General features: G+C 34.1%; 2 protein-coding genes across 2 annotated transcripts; both read left to right on the forward strand.

Annotated features, from left to right (window-relative positions):
* Positions 1 to 1,677: 1,677 nt before the first annotated feature.
* On the forward strand, positions 1,678 to 3,014 carry LOC120121085 (4-hydroxyphenylpyruvate dioxygenase-like). The gene is made up of 2 exons (XM_039140553.1): positions 1,678 to 2,575; positions 2,674 to 3,014. Exons 1-2 carry the CDS (start codon positions 1,755 to 1,757, stop codon positions 2,864 to 2,866), a joined length of 1,014 nt encoding a protein of 337 aa, XP_038996484.1. The 5' UTR covers positions 1,678 to 1,754; the 3' UTR covers positions 2,867 to 3,014.
* Positions 3,015 to 6,785: 3,771 nt separating this feature from the next.
* On the forward strand, positions 6,786 to 8,919 carry LOC120120959 (aspartyl protease family protein 2-like). Its single transcript, XM_039140446.1, has 2 exons — positions 6,786 to 6,815; positions 6,955 to 8,919. The coding sequence occupies exon 2, from the start codon at positions 7,029 to 7,031 to the stop codon at positions 8,706 to 8,708; it is 1,680 nt and encodes a 559-aa protein (XP_038996377.1). The 5' UTR covers positions 6,786 to 6,815; positions 6,955 to 7,028; the 3' UTR covers positions 8,709 to 8,919.
* The last annotated feature ends 10,688 nt before the right edge of the window (positions 8,920 to 19,607 follow it).

Below are 19,607 nucleotides of genomic sequence, written 5' to 3' on the forward strand. Positions count from 1 at the left end.
TTGTTATCGTCATTTTTCAATTATACCGCATTTACAAAAGAAAAAACAAAGTAGAAAAGCTGTTCAAACTGCATGAAACCCCAATCCAAATAACCCTTACAGTGTGTGCATGCATTTGTGTGTTTTTGTGTGTGTGTGTATATATATATATTCATTTAAACTGGGAAATACAACCCCAAAAGTTCCAAAACTATGCTTAGAAGATGTAGCCTCCACCATTGTATACATTACTTGCATCCCCTCCGTAAGAAGAATAAGCAACTGGTTGAGTTTGCATGCCGATATTAATGTTGTTGCAATTACCAGCATGCTGATAATAAGGATGGTTCACCTGCTGCAGCTGCTGGTTCCACCATAACCCTTCATTCATCAAATACTCATCTAACAAAGAAGCAGCCTCTTCAGACATACCAGACAAGCATCGATCCTCGTGCTCAGTCGCCCGATCACCGTCTCCGGCTACTTCCGTCTCATCTTTACCCGGTCGTACTTGTCGCGGCTGCTTCTGCTGCTGTTTGTGCTTTAGTATTTGATCTTTTCGTTTTTGTTGCTTCTGTGAGGACCCTTCCTTCTTCTTAAATTGTCCATCAAACGAAAGGGCTGAGTTGGTTTCCACAGATCGTATAACTTACCTCGCAGCGTTTATATCTGATACGTCTGTCCAAGAGTTTTACAACAACCGTAAGATCAAGACTTTTGACTGCAAGAGACTGTATTCTGTCAAAAAAAGTCAATTGATATGATCCCATCAACAACTGTGCGGGAAACATCTCCCTCGAGTATCTCTATTTCATCTTCTTCAATTATTTCTTCATCTTCAGGGACGGTGTGAGGCCCTTTTACAAGTTTGTCCTTGTAAGAAGGAACCCCAGGGTTTTCGGATGGAGAAGGCATAGGAGTTTTAATGGTGTCCATGAGCGTGGTTCCATCGGGATTGGGATTGGAGGAGCACCTTTGGCAACGGTGGTCGAGTCCTTGCCGTCTGGCGGTTCTTCGTCTTGGCGACGAATCCTTCTAAGTTGTTGAGGTTCGTCGCATGTTTCCATCAAATCTCGCCGGCGAATCTTTCTAACTTAGTTTTTTAATAATAAAATTTTAATAATTTATTTTTTTATTGTTATGGATATTTATCGTTATATTAAATATTAATTTAGAACTTATAGAACATATTCTTTTTTATTTTTTAATCGAATAATCGAATATAATTTAAGATAATATTATTCGATATCTATTTTAATTATTAATAATATACGCGGTCGTTATTGTTTGAATAAAAATATTTTAAAATGTGTTTATTACAGGAAACTCACACACGTAATAAGTTGATCCACACAAAAAAATATAAAAGGTAATAAATCGATTCCCAAAAAAAAGTATAACATGAACAAAATATATTTAAAATAATTAATTTTGATTCTTCACGTCACGTCTCTGCACAGCTCAGCTCAGTGTCACTCATGAATCTCGTATCTCATATCTCGTAACTGATTAATCTTTACCTTAAAAAATAGTGTAATGAGAAGGCTCCACCGCATCAGAACCACATCTTCCCTTGGTCTGTGCTTACACTTGTAATCAAATCTAAAACCCAATGTCATTCCATATATTTAACACGTCATTAACATTATCCTAAAAAAGAAAAAAGAAAAAACCTCCCCCCTCAAAAGTAAAATCATCGCTCATTTTATATCAACTCTTCTTCATTTTCTCAGAATTCTCAACGGCAGGACCCGACCCGACCCGACCTCCGCAAAATGGTCCAGTCTAATTCCACCGACGATTTCAAGCTGGTCGGATTCTCCAAGTTCGTCCGCTCCAATCCCAAATCCGACCGCTTCGCCGTCAAGCGTTTCCACCACATCGAGTTCTGGTGCACTGATGCCACCAACACCGCCCGCCGTTTCTCGTGGGGTCTCGGCATGCAATCCGTCGCTAAATCCGACGTCAAACTCTACGGCGACGTCGTTTTACGTTACATCAGTTACAACAAAAACACCAACTCCCACCCTGATTCCTTCTTGCCCGGCTTCGAGAAAGTGGAGGAGGAGCTTTCTTACCCGTTGGATTACGGAATCCGAAGACTGGATCACGCGGTCGGCAATGTCCCGGAGCTGGGCCCCTCCGTTTCGTACGTCAAATCATTCACTGGTTTTCACGAGTTCGCAGAGTTTACGGCCAAAGACGTGGGGACCAGCGAGAGTGGGCTAAACTCCGTCGTTTTAGCCAACAACGATGAAATGGTGTTGCTCCCGTTGAACGAGCCGGTTTTCGGGACAAAGAGGAAAAGCCAAATCCAGACGTATCTAGAACACAACGAAGGCGCGGGCGTTCAACATTTGGCGCTGGTGAGCGAGGATATATTCAGGACGCTGAGAGAAATGAGGCAGAGAAGTTTTGTTGGTGGCTTCGAGTTCATGCCATCGCCGCCGGCCACTTACTACAAGAATCTGAAGCATAGGGCAGGGGACATTTTGAGTGATGAGCAGATCGAAGAGTGTGAAGAGCTGGGGATCTTGGTTGATAGAGATGATCAAGGCACCTTGCTTCAGATCTTCACTAAGCCCATCGGAGATAGGCAAGTTTCCCTTTACCAATGAATTACCTTAGTATTACAGTACTAATCAAATGCATTTTCGATATATATATATATATATATATTCTGATCTGGAACAGGCCAACAATATTCATAGAGATAATAGAGAGAATAGGGTGCATGGTGAAGGATGAAGAAGGAAAGCAATACCAGAAAGGCGGATGCGGTGGTTTTGGGAAAGGTAACTTTTCGGAGCTCTTTAAATCCATTGAAGAATACGAGAAATCTCTTGAAGCCAAACAAATTCCTCAATCCCTCAGCGTCAAGGCTTGAGATTTTTCAATTGAATCTTCTTTTTATTTACTTACTCGCATGCTCATTTGCTACCGTATATGGTCCCATATTACTTTTAAATTTACTTTAAAACTTTGTTTTGAAGCAATATTAATTCAAGCAAGGCAAGTAAGAGTTTCATATGCAATCGCATCCTACTTATTTGTTTGCATCTTCATCATTGATCTTTATTCAAATAGGAGAGTTTGTGTAGGGGAATTAATGTTTGATGGTCCAATCTAAGCTTAAAAGCAAAGAGTGAATTTTCTAATATTCCAGTTAGTACATCTCCATTGCAGAATGCATGTAATCGGGAAGCTATAACCTGCAATTTTCTAATTTCAGTCACTAGTACATAGCCAATTCTTGTACAGAGATGGAGAAAAACGGCAGCTTGATCTCCTTAAACTAAGAACAATTTCATAAAACTATGGTTCGACACCAAAAATACCTTAGATGTTTTAAAAAACCCTTATGGTATCGATACTCCAAAATGGAATATCAACACTACTCTCTTAGGGTACGAATACCAACCTTGAGTATGAATACCAAATTTGAATTTGATATCTTAGAATTTATTTCAATACTGATACCCTTACATAGAGTATTGATACTTCTTCTTTGTGTGGTATCGATAATACCCGAGTACCGATATCCAAATTGGTTATTAGAATTTATAACTTAACAATGATATTGATTCCCTTTCCTTGGTATAGATACCCATAAACAGTATCGATACTCTATAAACATATTATCGATATTACCTAACTAATATCCCTTGACTTGGCCATCCGATGAATAATATAGATATTGTTCATCCAGTATCGATATTTCAAACCCAAAAAAAAATTGTTTTCTTACGAATAAGTCATTTCTTTTCTACCTAAATCCCTTGCAATCCCTTTCAAGGGATCATATCATAATATGTTCTTTTCATGCATGAGAAACATCCAAACACCTCATTTCATTTATAAACACAAATATACCCATTATGCAGTCATGCACCCATACAAGAAAGCAAACGACACTTAATGATCTACAAGCTGTACAGACGAGTTAGGAGTGTATTACCTTGATCCCAATGAGTGAAAAAACACCTCAAGGTCACCCAATCACAAGTTTCTCCTTGTTTCTATCTTTGGCTCTCTCTCCAACTTTCCTCATTAATCAAAAGCAAGAAAACATATTACTAACTCGTTTTAGGACTTAAAAGAAGTAGAATCATGATTTCTAACCCTTAAAAATGGAATGGAATCATCTAAGAACCCTAAAAACCATCTTGGTCTCCCTGGCCAAACCTTAAGATTAAGAGTTTAAAAGGAAGCTCTTGATGAGGATATTATAGTTCTTACCTTCACATTTTCAAACTAGGAATGTTGAACAACAAAGCTATCATCTTTGATAAACTTGGAGAAGAAGAAAAAGGAAAGAAAAATATGAAGAAGAAGACATACTCACAAGACATTCATCCCACTAAACACATCACATTAATTTTTTTTTAAAAATAAGTTAATTTAAATTTATTTAATAATTTTTATATTTAAATTATAAATAATTGGAAAAAATATTTATTAAACAAGTGTATTAAACTAATCAAGATATTTTTTATTAATTAGTATTAAACTTAATTATATTGAAAATTGGTTAAATTACAAATTTCATCACTCAACTTTCTTCTCACTCCTAATTTAGACATTAAAATTTTAAAATTTTCAATTTACTCACTAAAGTATTGATTTACTCATGTTTTAGTCACTCGAATGTTAAATCATAAAGGAAATGATGATATGACATCCATGTGTGTTGACGTGGGATGCATTTTATTGATATAGAATCTATTCGACATCCACAACATTTTTTATTTTATCTTCTTCCTCAAATGACAAATGTTTTACAATTTCACCAATGCATCACGTCGGTGGTGCAGTTATCATTCTTTGACGTCTTCTCTAGGCACTCAAAATAATAACGGACTCATCTCATTATCTCTTACCACTATATCAGTTTAGATTTTACCTAAATTACTTTAAAACTCATACAAACTCAACCATAAAACCAAAAAAATGAACTATAATATCCACCATCCGATATGTGTGGAATCAAGAGATATACAACTCGCTTTCTCCTTAACCTTCCCAGTGTTGGGATTTCGTGAGATATACAACTCGCTTTCTCCTCGACCTTTCCAATGTTGGGATTTGAAAGAAGATGTTTCATCATCGAAAAATCAAATGGAAATCAAGACTATATTTTTTCCATAAAAATGAAAAAATAGGGTCATTTCATAATTTTAAAATCAGATATGCAATCATAATATCGTTAAGTATTTAACATCACAATGATCAAATAATGAACAAATAAAAAATTTAACAAGTAAATTAATTTTTTTAAACTTTAATGACTAAAATAAGAGAACAAGATTGAATGATGAAATTCTTTATTTACCCTTAAAGTTTAAAGAAAATGTTTTAAAAACAATTTAATAATATCGAATTCAAATATCAATATCACAAATTGGCCTTCAAATTTAATCGTAGTTAGTCAGTTTAGGGGCTAATTTAGAGAGAGAGAAATAACGAGGGATAAAATTAATATTTTAAAAAATTTAGATGTGCAATTTAAATAAGTAGAATATAAAATAATTATACTAACCAATTTTAAATTATAAAAACATAAACAATTTAGGTATATAATACTATAAATAAATCACTTTCATATAAACATAAATATGTCATCTTAAATAATTTCTCTTATGTATATAATTTTGGTTAATTTCTCAAAGTGGATTGACGTTTATAAAAGGCTGACGTTTAAAAAAAGTTAAATAAAAGGTTAATAATTTCAAATTTGATTAAATCAGAGGTTATGTCAAGTACACAAGGTTAATTACGCTAATTTTTTTCTAAAATATAGTTAAACTTGTAGATTTATCCAAAACTATCAAACATTTTAATTAATTTAAAATAATATTATTTAAATAATTAAAATATATAAATTATTTTACAATATTAAATATAAAAATTTCAAATTTCAAATTTCAAATTTTGTATAATATTAAAAATAGATATGTTTATTGGTCAATATAATTTTATTGAAATAAACATGTAATTAGATTGAAATATGAGAATATGTGCATATAATAAAGATTTTTTAAAAATAATCAATTCAATACTTATTAACCATTAATTCATATTATTGACATAATATTTTTACATATATACAATTATTGATATTTTATGGTAACATTATTTAAAATATCGCTCACATAATGTATTGATGTAACATATTATATGTCATTAATTGAACATATATAAAAATATTATATTAATAATTTGTGTTAATAGTTAGTATATTAAAAGTAAATAATTATTTGCGCAATGAGAACTTATCATTATACCATTTTAGAGGAATATATAAAGTGAGGCTTTGACTTGGACATTGATAACATGATGTAAGAGAAAAGCTGTAAATGTGGACTGCCTTTGCTTTAGACCGCAGTTTCTTGTCTCTCTCTTGTTTATGCAGTTAAAAACTTGAAGCCCAAATCAATGGGTATAAAGGAAGCAGAGAGGAAGACACACATGAAGAACAAGACTGGATAAATCAATTGGTAGAGCGCAAGTCATTTAATCTTGTGATCGTGGGATCGAGTATCACTGAAGATAATTTATAATAGAGATATTTCATAAAAACTGCTCTTAATTTAACATTGAAAACAACCTACTATCTCATCTCCACTTATTCGATTACATAACAAAAAAAAAAAAATCAACTAATTTATATTTCATATGAAAACGCGTTGTTCAAAAGAGTGGACTTTTAATATATATATTTTACCTTTCTTTTGATTCAAAGTCTTTAACGCTGATTCAAAGATGACCACCTACACCCTAAAGAAAAATTAAGCCTTCCCTTCTCTTCTTTCGGTTTCCTCTGCTTTTTTATCTCCTCTCTCTTCATTTTTTTTTATGTTTATATTCTCTTCAACAAGTTCAAGCATTTTTTCCCCTTTATGAGTTTTGGGCTTTCTTGAATCAGCCCTTTTCACTCTGCCTTTCTCTTTTGTGCTTTGTTATTGATTTGGGAAAAGATTCTGGGCTCTGGTTTTTCATTTCATGTAGGATTTTCTCAGTGACCAAACAAGAAATTAAAGATCAGTGCAATGTTGGTGAGAGTCTCTCTAGGTCTTCTTGTCCTCCTCCTTTCGATTTCCTCCGGTGCTTTGGAAGCAACAGCTAGAATCCATTACGATCGCATCAAAAATGAAAATTCCAATATCTCCACTTTGGCTGGCATCAAATTTCCTGATCACATGAGCTTCAATGCAGTTTCTTCTTCCACAGGGAGCAATAATTGTAGCCTCACAATACATAAGGAATCAAACCAATCCCAAAGGATTACTTCCCATGAAGAAGATTATGAAGATAATGATGGAAAAGATGAACCCAAGAAAACGGTGAAGCTCCACTTGAAGCATAGGCAGATTGATGGAAAGGACGAGCCAAAAAAATCTGTTTTAGTGTCAACTAGGAGGGATTCGACCAGAATTCAGACACTTCATAAAAAGGTCGTCGAGAAGAAGAATCAAAATGTCATTTCAAGGCTAAACAGTAATAAGAAGAAATCAAATCAGCATTTGAAGCCGGTGGTTGAAAAAGCGGCGGCGGCAGAATCTCATACAGCTGGGGTTAATGAACAGGTGGTGGCAACTTTGGAGTCTGGTGTTAGCCAAGGCTCCGGCGAGTACTTTATCGATGTGTTCGTCGGTAATCCTCCTAAACACTTCTCTTTGATACTTGATACTGGTAGTGACCTTAATTGGATTCAATGTGTTCCTTGTTATGATTGTTTCGAGCAAATTGGTCCGCATTATGATCCTAGGGAATCGAGTTCCTTCAGGAATATAAGTTGCAAAGATCCGAGGTGCCAGTTGGTTTCGTCCCCTGATACTTCTCAGCCTTGCAAAGCTGATAATCAGACTTGTCCTTATTATTATTGGTACGGAGATAGTTCGAATACTACTGGCGATTTTGCACTCGAGACATTTACGGTCAATCTCACGTCTCCTCGTGGGAACTCGGAATTTAGGCCAGTGGAGAATGTGATGTTCGGTTGCGGTCATTGGAATCGAGGCCTCTTCCACGGTGCTGCAGGGTTGTTAGGCCTCGGGAGAGGACCTCTCTCATTTCCCTCTCAGCTGCAATCACTATATGGTCATTCCTTTTCTTACTGTCTTGTTGATAGGAACAGTGATGCCAATGTGAGTAGCAAGCTGATTTTCGGGGAGGACAAAGATCTTTTGAGCCACCCTAATCTGAATTTCACGTCTTTGGTAACCGGCAAGAACAATTCGGTCGACACATTCTACTATGTCCAGATAAAATCGATCTTTGTCGAAGGAGAGGTGTTGAATATACCAGAGGAGGCATGGCAGTTATCGACTGACGGCGCTGGTGGCACCATTGTGGATTCAGGCACTACTCTAAGTTACTTTGCAGACCCTACTTATCAGATCATAAAGGAGGCATTTGTGAATAAAACCAAAGGCTATCCGGTGGTAAAAGATTTCCCCGTCTTGGACCCATGTTACAATGTGTCTGGGGTCAAAAACATAGAGCTTCCCGATTTCGGAATACATTTCACCGACGGGGCAGTATGGAATTTCCCGGTGGAGAACTACTTCATATGGCTGGAAGAGGATGTGGTTTGTTTAGCAATTTTGGGGACACCGAGATCAGCACTTTCGATAATTGGGAACTATCAGCAGCAGAATTTCCATATCCTGTATGACACAAAGAAGTCTAGGCTGGGATATGCACCAATGAAATGTGCTGACGTTTAGCTTCTTGTTCAAAACGGCGGTAGAAAAGGATATACACACCGTGTAAGAAATAGATCAGATAACATACAAGAAATAGAATCATTTTTTTGGGGGTAAGATTCAGATGATAAAATTGACTATAGTGTCAATCATACATAAAATGTAGGCATTCTTGAATTGTTGTATAATCAAATATCAATTACTGATGAATGCCATCTTTATTCATTTGCCTTCAAAACTGCATAATTATTATGTGAAATTATCGTTTTTTGCCCATCTGACTGATTTTAGTTCATGCAAGGAACTTATTTAACCAAAAAAAAAAAAGATAGATGAAGAATGGGTCAATTATTCGGAGTATAAACGTAATACATAGTCAACTGTTAGGTGGGCATCAAACTATCTTTATTCTTATTTGGTCTCAATTCTTTCTTCTGTATAATACCCTAATCTCATTTGAACCCAGGTTCCGACCATAACGCTAACAGCTATTCTAACCACTTCTGACCACCTTTACTGAAGATCAATGACCAAATATTGACTCCGAAATTTGTTAAAAAATCGTGCTACCATCATTTATAGTTTTTCAAGAGTCAAAGGAAGAAATTAAAGGGATAATACGAAGTCCGATTGCATCATACGGTGCTTGAAGAAATAAATCCCAAGGGAAAATCATTTGGATCAAACCAATGCCACAAAAAATAATGGATTCTAAGCAAGTTGAAACCAAAATTTATGAGCAATTCCCCAATCTTCTTCACTCTCACAGCTTCTTCACAATCTTTCCCCATTATCGAAAGGAACAAATCAAAAAATAATGGAATGAAGATAAAACCCAGAAAAGATAAAGATCAATTCTCTCATAAAAAAAATAAGTGAATAAGAAAACAACTAAAAATCAAAACTATAAAAAGAGTTTCCTAAAAAAAGATTAAATAGTTGAAGAAAATTTGTACTTCAAACTTAGAGAGTGAATTGGTGATATGAGTCTTTTATGGGGTATCCATCATTTCCACATGAAGAGAGAAAATAGTTTACCCTTTTTCTAACGTGTCATTTATAATATTTTCAGACGATTTAAAAATTATTTATGTATTCCACATTATAACGCCATTATAAAATTAACGGTGGAGTGACAAAAAAAGTTTAATGTCTAAAGTTTAGTGAGCAAATTGAAAATAATTAAAAGTACGGTGAATGAAATAGGAGATAGAGTAAAGTTCAGTGAGTAAGCATGTAGTTTACCCTTAAATGATTAATGTATATGTATTATTTTTATAATTTAATTATTTTTTATGGTATATACATCAAACGGAATTTGTTGATGATGGTGGCCTCCTGCTGCCAACCATAAATTTAATTTGGTATTCTGAATTCATTTTTGGTAAGCGGTGTGAATATGGATTTCTATTATAAATAGTTATATTTAACTATTTAATTTGAACAAATTAATTTAATTGATGAAACTGATAAAGTTGAAAAGAATCAAGTGCTAACTTTTAATTTGATTTTTTTTATTGATGGGGTAAAGTAGAGTTGTGAACATTTGTAATTAATCTACTGCTGTTAGAATCTTAGCTCTTAAATTTTCAAACCATTTTACTTAATAATTAAAAACTGTTTTTTAATTCATTAAGTGATTTTAACGATGAAAAAAATTAAGTTTAAGAATACTTTTTTTCCTTTTATTAAATTTAATTTATCAAATATTTTTGAAGGTTTTTTTTAAATATACTAGCTCAACTTTCAAATCTATTGATTTTTTTTGGATAATTCAAGTTTCAATTACCCAAGAAGCAGAAAGTCTACAACAGTGTACAATGACAAAATTTAGCTTAGCAAATCGCTAAAACATGTACATCAAAATAGTAAACCAAGCAAAGTAGGAGATAAAATAAATCATATGAGACCCCACTTTACACACATGGCATTGTTAATCAGGTCTGCCCTGTTAAAGCTTTTACCCTCCAGCCGAAATCGTATGGCTTCCTTGATATCTTCCAGCATTGCATCCATTGACCTAACACCACTGCCATATAGCCTTCTATTTATCTCCTTCCAAATACTATAAACATGCCCAGACCAAGACAGTTTGAGCAGTCTCACAATGAGGGGCTTTCCCTTGAGCAGAGTGGAGGCCCAGGCCAACTCACCATCCCAATTGCCAACTACACGAGGAATACTACACAGTTCCAAAATAGAACCCCATAAGGCCTTAGCAGATCTACATTCAAAGAAGAGATGATCTCTCGACTCTGCCTCATTACCACACAGCAGGCAACTATCAGATTCAATAACCATACCCATACGCAAAAGTCTGTCACGGGTGGGTAACCTATTCAATATAACCATCCATGCAATAATATTGTGTTTGTGTATTCTACCAGGGAACCAGACCAAACGGTGCCAAGTGACCTTGAGAGCAGAAGAGTACAGTTTATCCCATATGTCTCTCGTGCTGAGGGTACGAATCTGTCCCATAAAAAATTGAGCTGCTGCAGGCCTAATTTTCAACAAATACTTGAAGCTCCAACTAGCATTCGTAGGAACCTACATCTTCCAAAAATCAGCATCCCTAATAACATAGGATTGCATCCAAGCTACCCAAAGGGAGCCCTCTCTTGCCAGAAGTTTCCTAATAAGCTGGACTGCACACGATTTGTTCCACATCCCTACATCATATATACCCAAGCCACCTTCGGATTTCAACAGGAACACATTGCTCCAGCTAACTCTGGCACCTTTAACAGAAATGTCTTTCCCTTTCCAAAAGAATCGGGAGCATATTTGCTTGATTTTCCTGATGGTAGCCTGCGACAATATATGCTGCCTACACCAGTAATTTGATATGTTGAGCAGGACAGAGTGGATAAGTTACAGCCTACCTGCGAAGCTAAGATGCTTGCTAGCTCATATGCTTAATTTGGCTTTAAGTTTGTCTATGAGGATTTGACAGTCTTTTACTGATAGCTTCCTTGTAACCAATGGCACACCCAAATATCAAACTGGGAGACTGCCCAGTTTAAAACCAGTGGAATTTATAATGACATTGAGCTGCTCATCAGGAACACCTGCAGCATACATCTCACATTTTCCAGCATTTAACTTCAGCCCTGACATAGAGTAAAATTGATCGAGCATAGCCTGCACACCCATAATAGAATCGACAGACCCCTTGCAGAAGATTAGGAGATCATCCGCAAAACACAGATGCGTTAAGCCAATCTTTTTGCACTTAGGGTGGTAGCTAAAAACCCCTTTACCAGCAGCCACATTAAGGAGGTTAGACAAATCATTCATAGCTAACACAAAGATGTAGGGGGAGAGGGGATCCCCTTGTCTTACTCCCCTAGAACCTTTAAAGTAACCCACAAGGCTGTCATTAAAAACAATAGAGTATCTAGGATTTGCATAACAAGCACTTATCCAGTTTATGAATTTCCCAGGCAGGCCCATGGCATGCAAGATCGTATCAATAAAACTCCAGTTTAATGAATCAAAGGCCTTCTGAAGGTCTATTTTTAGGGCACATCTAGGGGAGACTTTCTTCCTAGAGTAACCCCTAACAATTTCCTAGGCTAAAAGGGTATTATCTACTATACTTCGCCCCTTCACAAAAGTAGTTTGGTTCATGGTTATCATATCAGGGAAGACAGAAGAAATGCGATCAACTAGGATTTTTGTAACAGTTTTGTAAACAACAGTGCAGCACGAAATGGGTCTAAAATCCTTGACAAAGCTAGGGTTGGGTATTTTAGGTACAAGAACAACAACCGTAGAGTTAAATGAAGGAAGCATAAAAGTATGATAAAAACAATACCTTATAGCTTTGAGGAAGTCCTCACCTATAATCGACCAGGACTTCTTGAAGAAAAAGGCATTATAGCCATCAAGCCCGGGAGACTTATTATTCCTTTGACCCCATAAAGCATTCTTAATCTCAGTAACAGAGACTTCCTTGCATAGGTAATCTGCTGCCTCACTTGAAAGGGAGAAATAAAGTAATTCTTTTAAGGTGTTGACATCACTTCCATTAACCTCATAATCAACCACCCCAAGTTGATTAACAAAAAACATGATCACTTCTTTAGACATGTCATCAAAGGTATCCAGTCGGGCACCATTTGGATCATACAATACTCTAATAGTGTTATTTTTCTTTTTTGCAGCGACTATAGAGTGGAAAAAACTGGTTCCTTGATCGCCTTCCCGAATCCAGTCCATCTTAGCTTTTTATTTATAAAACATATGCTTAGCTTCCTCTAAGGCTTTTAACTCATTTTCAGTTTCCAACTCGACAGAAATATGCCTCCCAGCAGCATTAGAATCAAGGTTAACAAGTTGTAGAATCTTCAGTTTTTCCCTTTTCTCCCTAACCTGCACAGAGATATCATTGTAGTGTTTTCTATTAAGCTCTTTAAGGCTTGATTTTAGTCTTTTGAGTTTGAGGAAAAGAGACTGCAGGGGGTTAGCAGTAACAGGTTCAATCCAAGAATTCTCAACAGTAGACATAAACTCATAGTGTAAAGCCAAAAAATTAAAGAACTTAAATGGCTTGGGCTTGGTGACAGGAGCTTCCTTATGTAGCCATACAAGAGCTGGGCAATGGTCAAAGTCACCGGGAGCCTGAAACTCAACATCAGAGACCGGGAAAACATTGATCCAGTTTGAATTTATCAGAACACGATCCAGCTTTCGAGCAAGGAAGGTGTCATGCTGCTTATTAGTCCAAGTATACAATGGGCCAGAGAACGGATGATCAAACAGTCCCAAATCTTCCACACAGTTTTGAAATTTAGTCATGTCAGCCATGGTACTAGAATTAATATGCGTAGAGTTTTCCTCAACATTAAGAATGGTGTTAAAATCACCACCAATTAACCAAACCTTATTTCCAATAGAATCCGCAATAGAACAAAGTTGCAACCAAAGAAGCATGCGGGCAGTGCTGTCATTTGCACCATAAACTGCTGAAAAAATGAAATCAACACCTTTAAAGCAGCCCTTTAGAGTAATACACTGATAAAAAATAGAGCTAACAGAACAGGCAATATTATCCCGCCAGAGAACCCAGATGCGACCGTTAGCAGCCTGACTGTAATTACAACAGGACTGCCAACTAGCAAATTTATTAGTCAGTATAGCAATTGAATTATTCTCTTTCACTCTAGTTTCTAAGAGACAAATGACACTTATCTGATTTCTCAAAGCCCAATTCAGAACCATACTTTGCTTAAGAGGGCTGTTAAACCCCATTATATTCCAAAAGCATATTAACATAAAGCATTTGCAGAGGAAGAAGCACCCCCTCGTTCCTCAAGAAATTTAACCTTGTTCACATGCTCTTTCTTTTTAACTTCAGTTCCTGGACCAGCTTTGACACACCCAGTGAAGCCTCTCTTGGTTTTTTCCCTGAATCAGTAACACCATCAGGGTCAAGAGTGTTAAGAAGTTCAAATTTGTTTCTTGAAGCACCTACAACAACCTTCTCTTCTTTAGATGGTCTACCTCGATCTCTCTTAACAGGAGGATTAGCAGGCTGGACCTTAATAGTTGAGCAGCCTACAGATTAAATTGTTGTATTGGCATTAGAATTCATTCCAGGTTGCTTTACCTCAATACAAATTTTCTCATTATCGGGTGATGTATTAGCAGCAGCAATACTAGCAGAAGCATCATCGTTACTATTCAGAGCAATCTGCGTAGAGCCACTAACTGGTAGTATCACCTCTGTGCCATTCTCTGGAACAGTCTCCCTTATAATTCCAGTGCCAAAGGAAATTTGCACAACATCTTTAGCAAGTCCCTTAATTATCCAGACTTGCTCAACTCTTTTCTCCCGAGGACAGAGCTTTGTAGTGTGCCCAAAACGACCACAATCAGTGCAAGAATTAGGCATCGAAGGGACTGGGACTCTAATTCTTGTCACTACACCATCACTCAAGATAACATATATATGATTTTTAACTTGAGATCCAACAGAAATCTCAATGCAAACACGAGCATATTCTAGTCTCTCTCGAGTTGCAGTGACAATATCCATATGAAGGGGTTTCCCTACAACACTAGCAATATAGCTTAACCCCACCCTAAAGTATAATTCCAAAGGCACATTGTATAGGTGAATCCAAATAGGCATATGACTCAAATCAAACTGTAACTCTTTTAAATTAGGCTCCTATTTTCGAAGAAAATCGGTTTATGTTGTACATGCCATGGACCATTGTCTAAAACCCAATCCCTAGCAACCGAATTAGCAAAAGAAAAAACGTATAAGTTTTGTCCATCAATACTCACCTTAATCGGAGAGGATTTGCCCCATAACTGCGAAATAACCTTCTGAATGGAGCCAAAAGCTGGGATCGAGCCTATGAACTGGCCAATAAGGGCATATTTTCAATCTGAAATTCCCTTCTCAAATACTTCCTTTGGTGGTTTAACCACACAAGAACCCTCAATAACCTCATATAGGAAAAATTCCAATTCCTGGTCAATTCCCGCCGCAAACAACTTACGCCAGTCACCAAGCTCCTCACCTGACATAGCCCAATGATACCCCCCAGAAAACAAGGCCGATTAAGAGAAGAAAACACGCAGAATGAAGAAAGAAGTTACGTCTTCGCCCGCTGTTAGAACCAGCTAACATGCACCGAGAGAGAAGACTCTGGTTTGTCAAATTTAATCAATTATACAAATTTTTAATTGAAACCAAAATCATAATGTCAATTTAAGATCAAACCGTTGATTCAATAGTACTTAAATAAAAAGAATTCAAAATGGTTTTTTAGTATGCAACTTTGAACGTTTACAAGAATGTTAAGAATTAAAAAATAAATCTTTAATTTCAAATAAATATAATAAAAAAATAGCCATTCAGTTCATTTGGGGGATGATATAATATACTCTACAAAATCAAATTCAAAGTTAAAATTTCTAGCTTAAAATATTAGTCTACTAACTAAATCGTCATGCTTTTATCAATTTATTTATGTTAAATGTTCAAAGAAAGATCAATTTTTTAAAAATCATTTGAATAAAGGTTTGCTCTTTTAAATTGATTAAATAAAGGTATAATATTTTTGTTATATACTCAAATAAAAGTTTAAACTTTCAAGAGGATCAAATTATACTCTTCCATTCTTAGATAAGAGCTGGTGTAGTTATATACATGATTTTATTCTTTACTTTTATAATAATTTATTTTGAAATTAAAATTTATCTAATTAAAATTTATAATATCAATATAATATAAAAGGTTATACTCCAATGTAACTATATTTTATGAGTAAAATATATTCAGATACTTCAAATTTATTGTAATTATACTATTAATAATTAATATTTCATATAATTATACTATAATATTCAAATATACCGTGAGACGTGAGACGTAAGTCCACACCATTCAACAAAGGCAGTTTCAAGTTCAAGTCGTATCCCATTTGCCATCCAATAAAATTGAAATTTGATAACAAAGTTTAACTTGGTTTTAGTTCAATTTTTATTAAACAACAATTAATATGTTTGATTTATTTTTTATTTTTAGTTCATAAATCTAAAGTTGTAACTATGTGAATTAAATTGAAATTTGTTTTTAATAGTTAAAGAATTAATATTTATTTTTTAATTAGTGAATTTTTTTTCGATATCCATAACTTTTTAGTTTAAAAATCTAATGAAATTAACAGAGGACGAGATCCAGTTAGACATTATAAAATTAAGTTTTGCATGTTGTTATAATCGTTGTATGAGTGAAAATAGATTGTTGAAATTAGCCATAGGAAATGAGAAGATATTCACTGGAAATAAAATAAAGAGATTATCACAATTGTATGTTTTCACTCATCCAAAGATCTTAAAAACATGTAAAATTAACTTAAAAAATTTTGCATTGTGTTAGTAGATACTCACCTTAATTATATTAAAAGAGTACACATTAAAAATTGTAAAATTTTGGAATAGTACCAAACCGTTCGTACTTCAACATTAAAAAAAGGGAAACAAAGGGTCATTGGCTGCCTTGTGGACAAGGGCATTTAGGCACATCTCCATCCCCCACTCGGAATTCAAGTAGTGGTGGTCAAGGTTCAAGCATGCTTATTGCTACAACAAATCAAAATGGGAAAAAAAAAGTATGTTCCAAATTCAAACTCAAACTTTTAATGCAATGGCTGAATGCATTCCCTTTTGCACCGTATAATTTGTGTATATGTATTGTGTTCATTCAAGTTCTGTCTAGTTCCGTATGATTTTTTCAAAATTTTATAATGTTTATGTTATTTGGTTGTATCGTTCTGATATTATTAGACATAAGAATTGTTTTAACCATAAATTTTTTAACATCTTCCAATTGTTTCAACAAGATAAATTGATTGCTTTATAGTTTATTATCGTTCTGATGCTTGCAAAGCTGTCGTTTATCTTGAATCGGTGTTCTCTTCTTCTCTCTATTTTGTTGTTTTTTGTTTGTAAATGATTCAACTTTGATTGTAATGATTGCATCTTTAAAGTATATGTCATATGGTGAAGTTTTCAACTTTTGATTTGGAAAATATCTGAAAATATCATTTTTGAACTTCAATTCGGTATAATGATTTTGGAGTTTTTGTGTAGCTGGAAAATTTGTGGACTTTTTTTTTTCTTTTGAAAAATTTGTGTACTTGTAGCAGGTAATTAAGCGTTTATTGTCAAATGATTAAAATTATTTAGAACTAATCACCCTAATTTAATAATAAAAAAAGTAAAGGGTCATTATTGTTTGCTTTTATGGACCATGTAGTATCTCTTTAACTTTTCATTTTGACAAGAATCGTCTGTTTCTTGTGTTTAATTCCTTTTGTCATTGTTTTTTAGGGTTCGGGCTCTCATTCTTTTTGCTTTTAGGGTCATTATAGTTTGCTCTCTTTCTTTAAAGACTTGGGCTTACCTTTTGGGACTCAAAAGCCTCATCCTATAAACAGCATACTTAAGTTGCAGAGGCTCAAATTAAGATGATGGGTCTTTGAACAATGGTGGTGGAAGCCAACAGTTCTTGTTTCTTCTCACGGAGATAGTGGTGGTTAGGTTCGGAAAAGGATGTTTGAATAAAAAATAACAGTGTAACAATAAATTCTGAAATTATCTGGATTCAAATTAAATTAATTTGTTGAATGATGTAAATCGAATAATTTACAATTAGATATAGGGTAAATTATATTGTTGACCATTTAACTATAGCTCATTTTCATTTCGACCACCATTTTGAATTTTTATAAATCAGACCACACAACTATTTAAATACATTTAATTAGGCTACTAGCCGTTAACAGGGAAGTGTTGACGTGACATTAAATAAAATTGGTATAATTTACATTTAGTCCTTATTACTTACACAATCTATCAAATTCATCGTAAATTTAAATTAATTTAATATATTTAATCCTCCAATTATATGATGCCACGTGTCACGATATCATTAGAGAGTTTTTATTAGTTTAATTTATATTTAATTTAAATATTTTTCCTCCAAACAAATGGTGACACGTGGCACCAACCGATAGAAAGAAAATAAATTGAAACAACATTGTCCCTAGAAAGAGAAGGGGGAATCAAACCTAGAACTCTTGGATGATAAGGAGCACCCTTAACCATTGCTCCAAGACTAATTTTTGGTATAATGATTACATTAACTAATATTTATCTTATAATATAACGAAGGCCAGAAAAATGAAAATAAAGTAACACTAAAACTACAAGATCCAATATGATATAAATTATTAGTTTATTCTTTTATGTCTATATTCGAATTGGGCCAGGTTTAAGAAAAAATATATCATTTTTACTATTTAAATTATAATAAATAATTATAAATGTATTATTTTAAATAATTTAAAGTATTAATATATTCAAATCGGAGTGAGGTCGGGTTTAAGGTAATAAATCATCGACCCGACCTCAACCGGTATAAATTACTAGTTTACCTTTTTCATATATTCAAACCGGATAGAGTTTGAGGTAAAAATATATTATTTTAACCATTTAAAATATAATAAATAATTATAAGTATATTATATTAACTATTTTAAAATATTAATTTATTCAAATCAAGTCGAGGCGAGGAGAGTCGAATATAAATAATATATTTTCGGGGTGGGTCAAGTTGAATATAAATAATATATTTTAAAATATTAATTTATTCGAATCAAGTTGTTTTAGTGTTTGTTATATTTTCATTGTTTTGATCTTCATTATATTATAAGATAAATATTAGTTGATGTAAGCATTATATCAAAAATTAGTCTAGGAGTAGTGGTTAAGGTTGCTTCTTATCATCCAAGGAGTCCTAGGTTTGATTCCCCCTCCCTCTTTTAAGGATAAAGTTGTTTTAATTTATTTTCCTTCTATCATATGGTGACACGTGTTACTATTTGATTGGAGAAAAAATATTTAAATTAAATTAATAAAAGACATCCAATGATATCGTGACACGCGTCATCATATAATTGAAAGATTAAATATATTGAATTAATTTAAAATTATGATCAATTTGATAGATTGTGTAAGTAATAAGGACTAAATGTAAATTATACTAATTTTATTAGCTTCCATTGGTCTGATTGAATGTATTTAAATAGTTTGATTGACAAAAATTCAAAAATAATGGTCGAAATAAAAAGGGACTGTAATTAAGTGATCAACAATAAAATTCACCCTTAGATATATTACACGAACTTTTAGAATCTATTGGCATTTACATCTCATTTACGAAGGTAGTCAGATTATGTCTCAGCAAATTTGTTGGCATTGTACTAATTTTTCTTTATTAACGTACAGATTATGATGAGTCTTTGATCAACTCAAGACAATCCTTTGAGAAAAAAATAAATGATAGTTGGTAAGTCCAACAAAGATGGAAAACCCTAAACCATATATGCACTTGAT

Source organism: Hibiscus syriacus, unplaced genomic scaffold (genome assembly GCF_006381635.1).
Source record: "Hibiscus syriacus cultivar Baekdansim isolate YM2019G1 unplaced genomic scaffold, ASM638163v2 tig00110356_pilon, whole genome shotgun sequence".
In the NCBI taxonomy this organism is placed as follows: Eukaryota; Viridiplantae; Streptophyta; class Magnoliopsida; order Malvales; family Malvaceae; genus Hibiscus; species Hibiscus syriacus.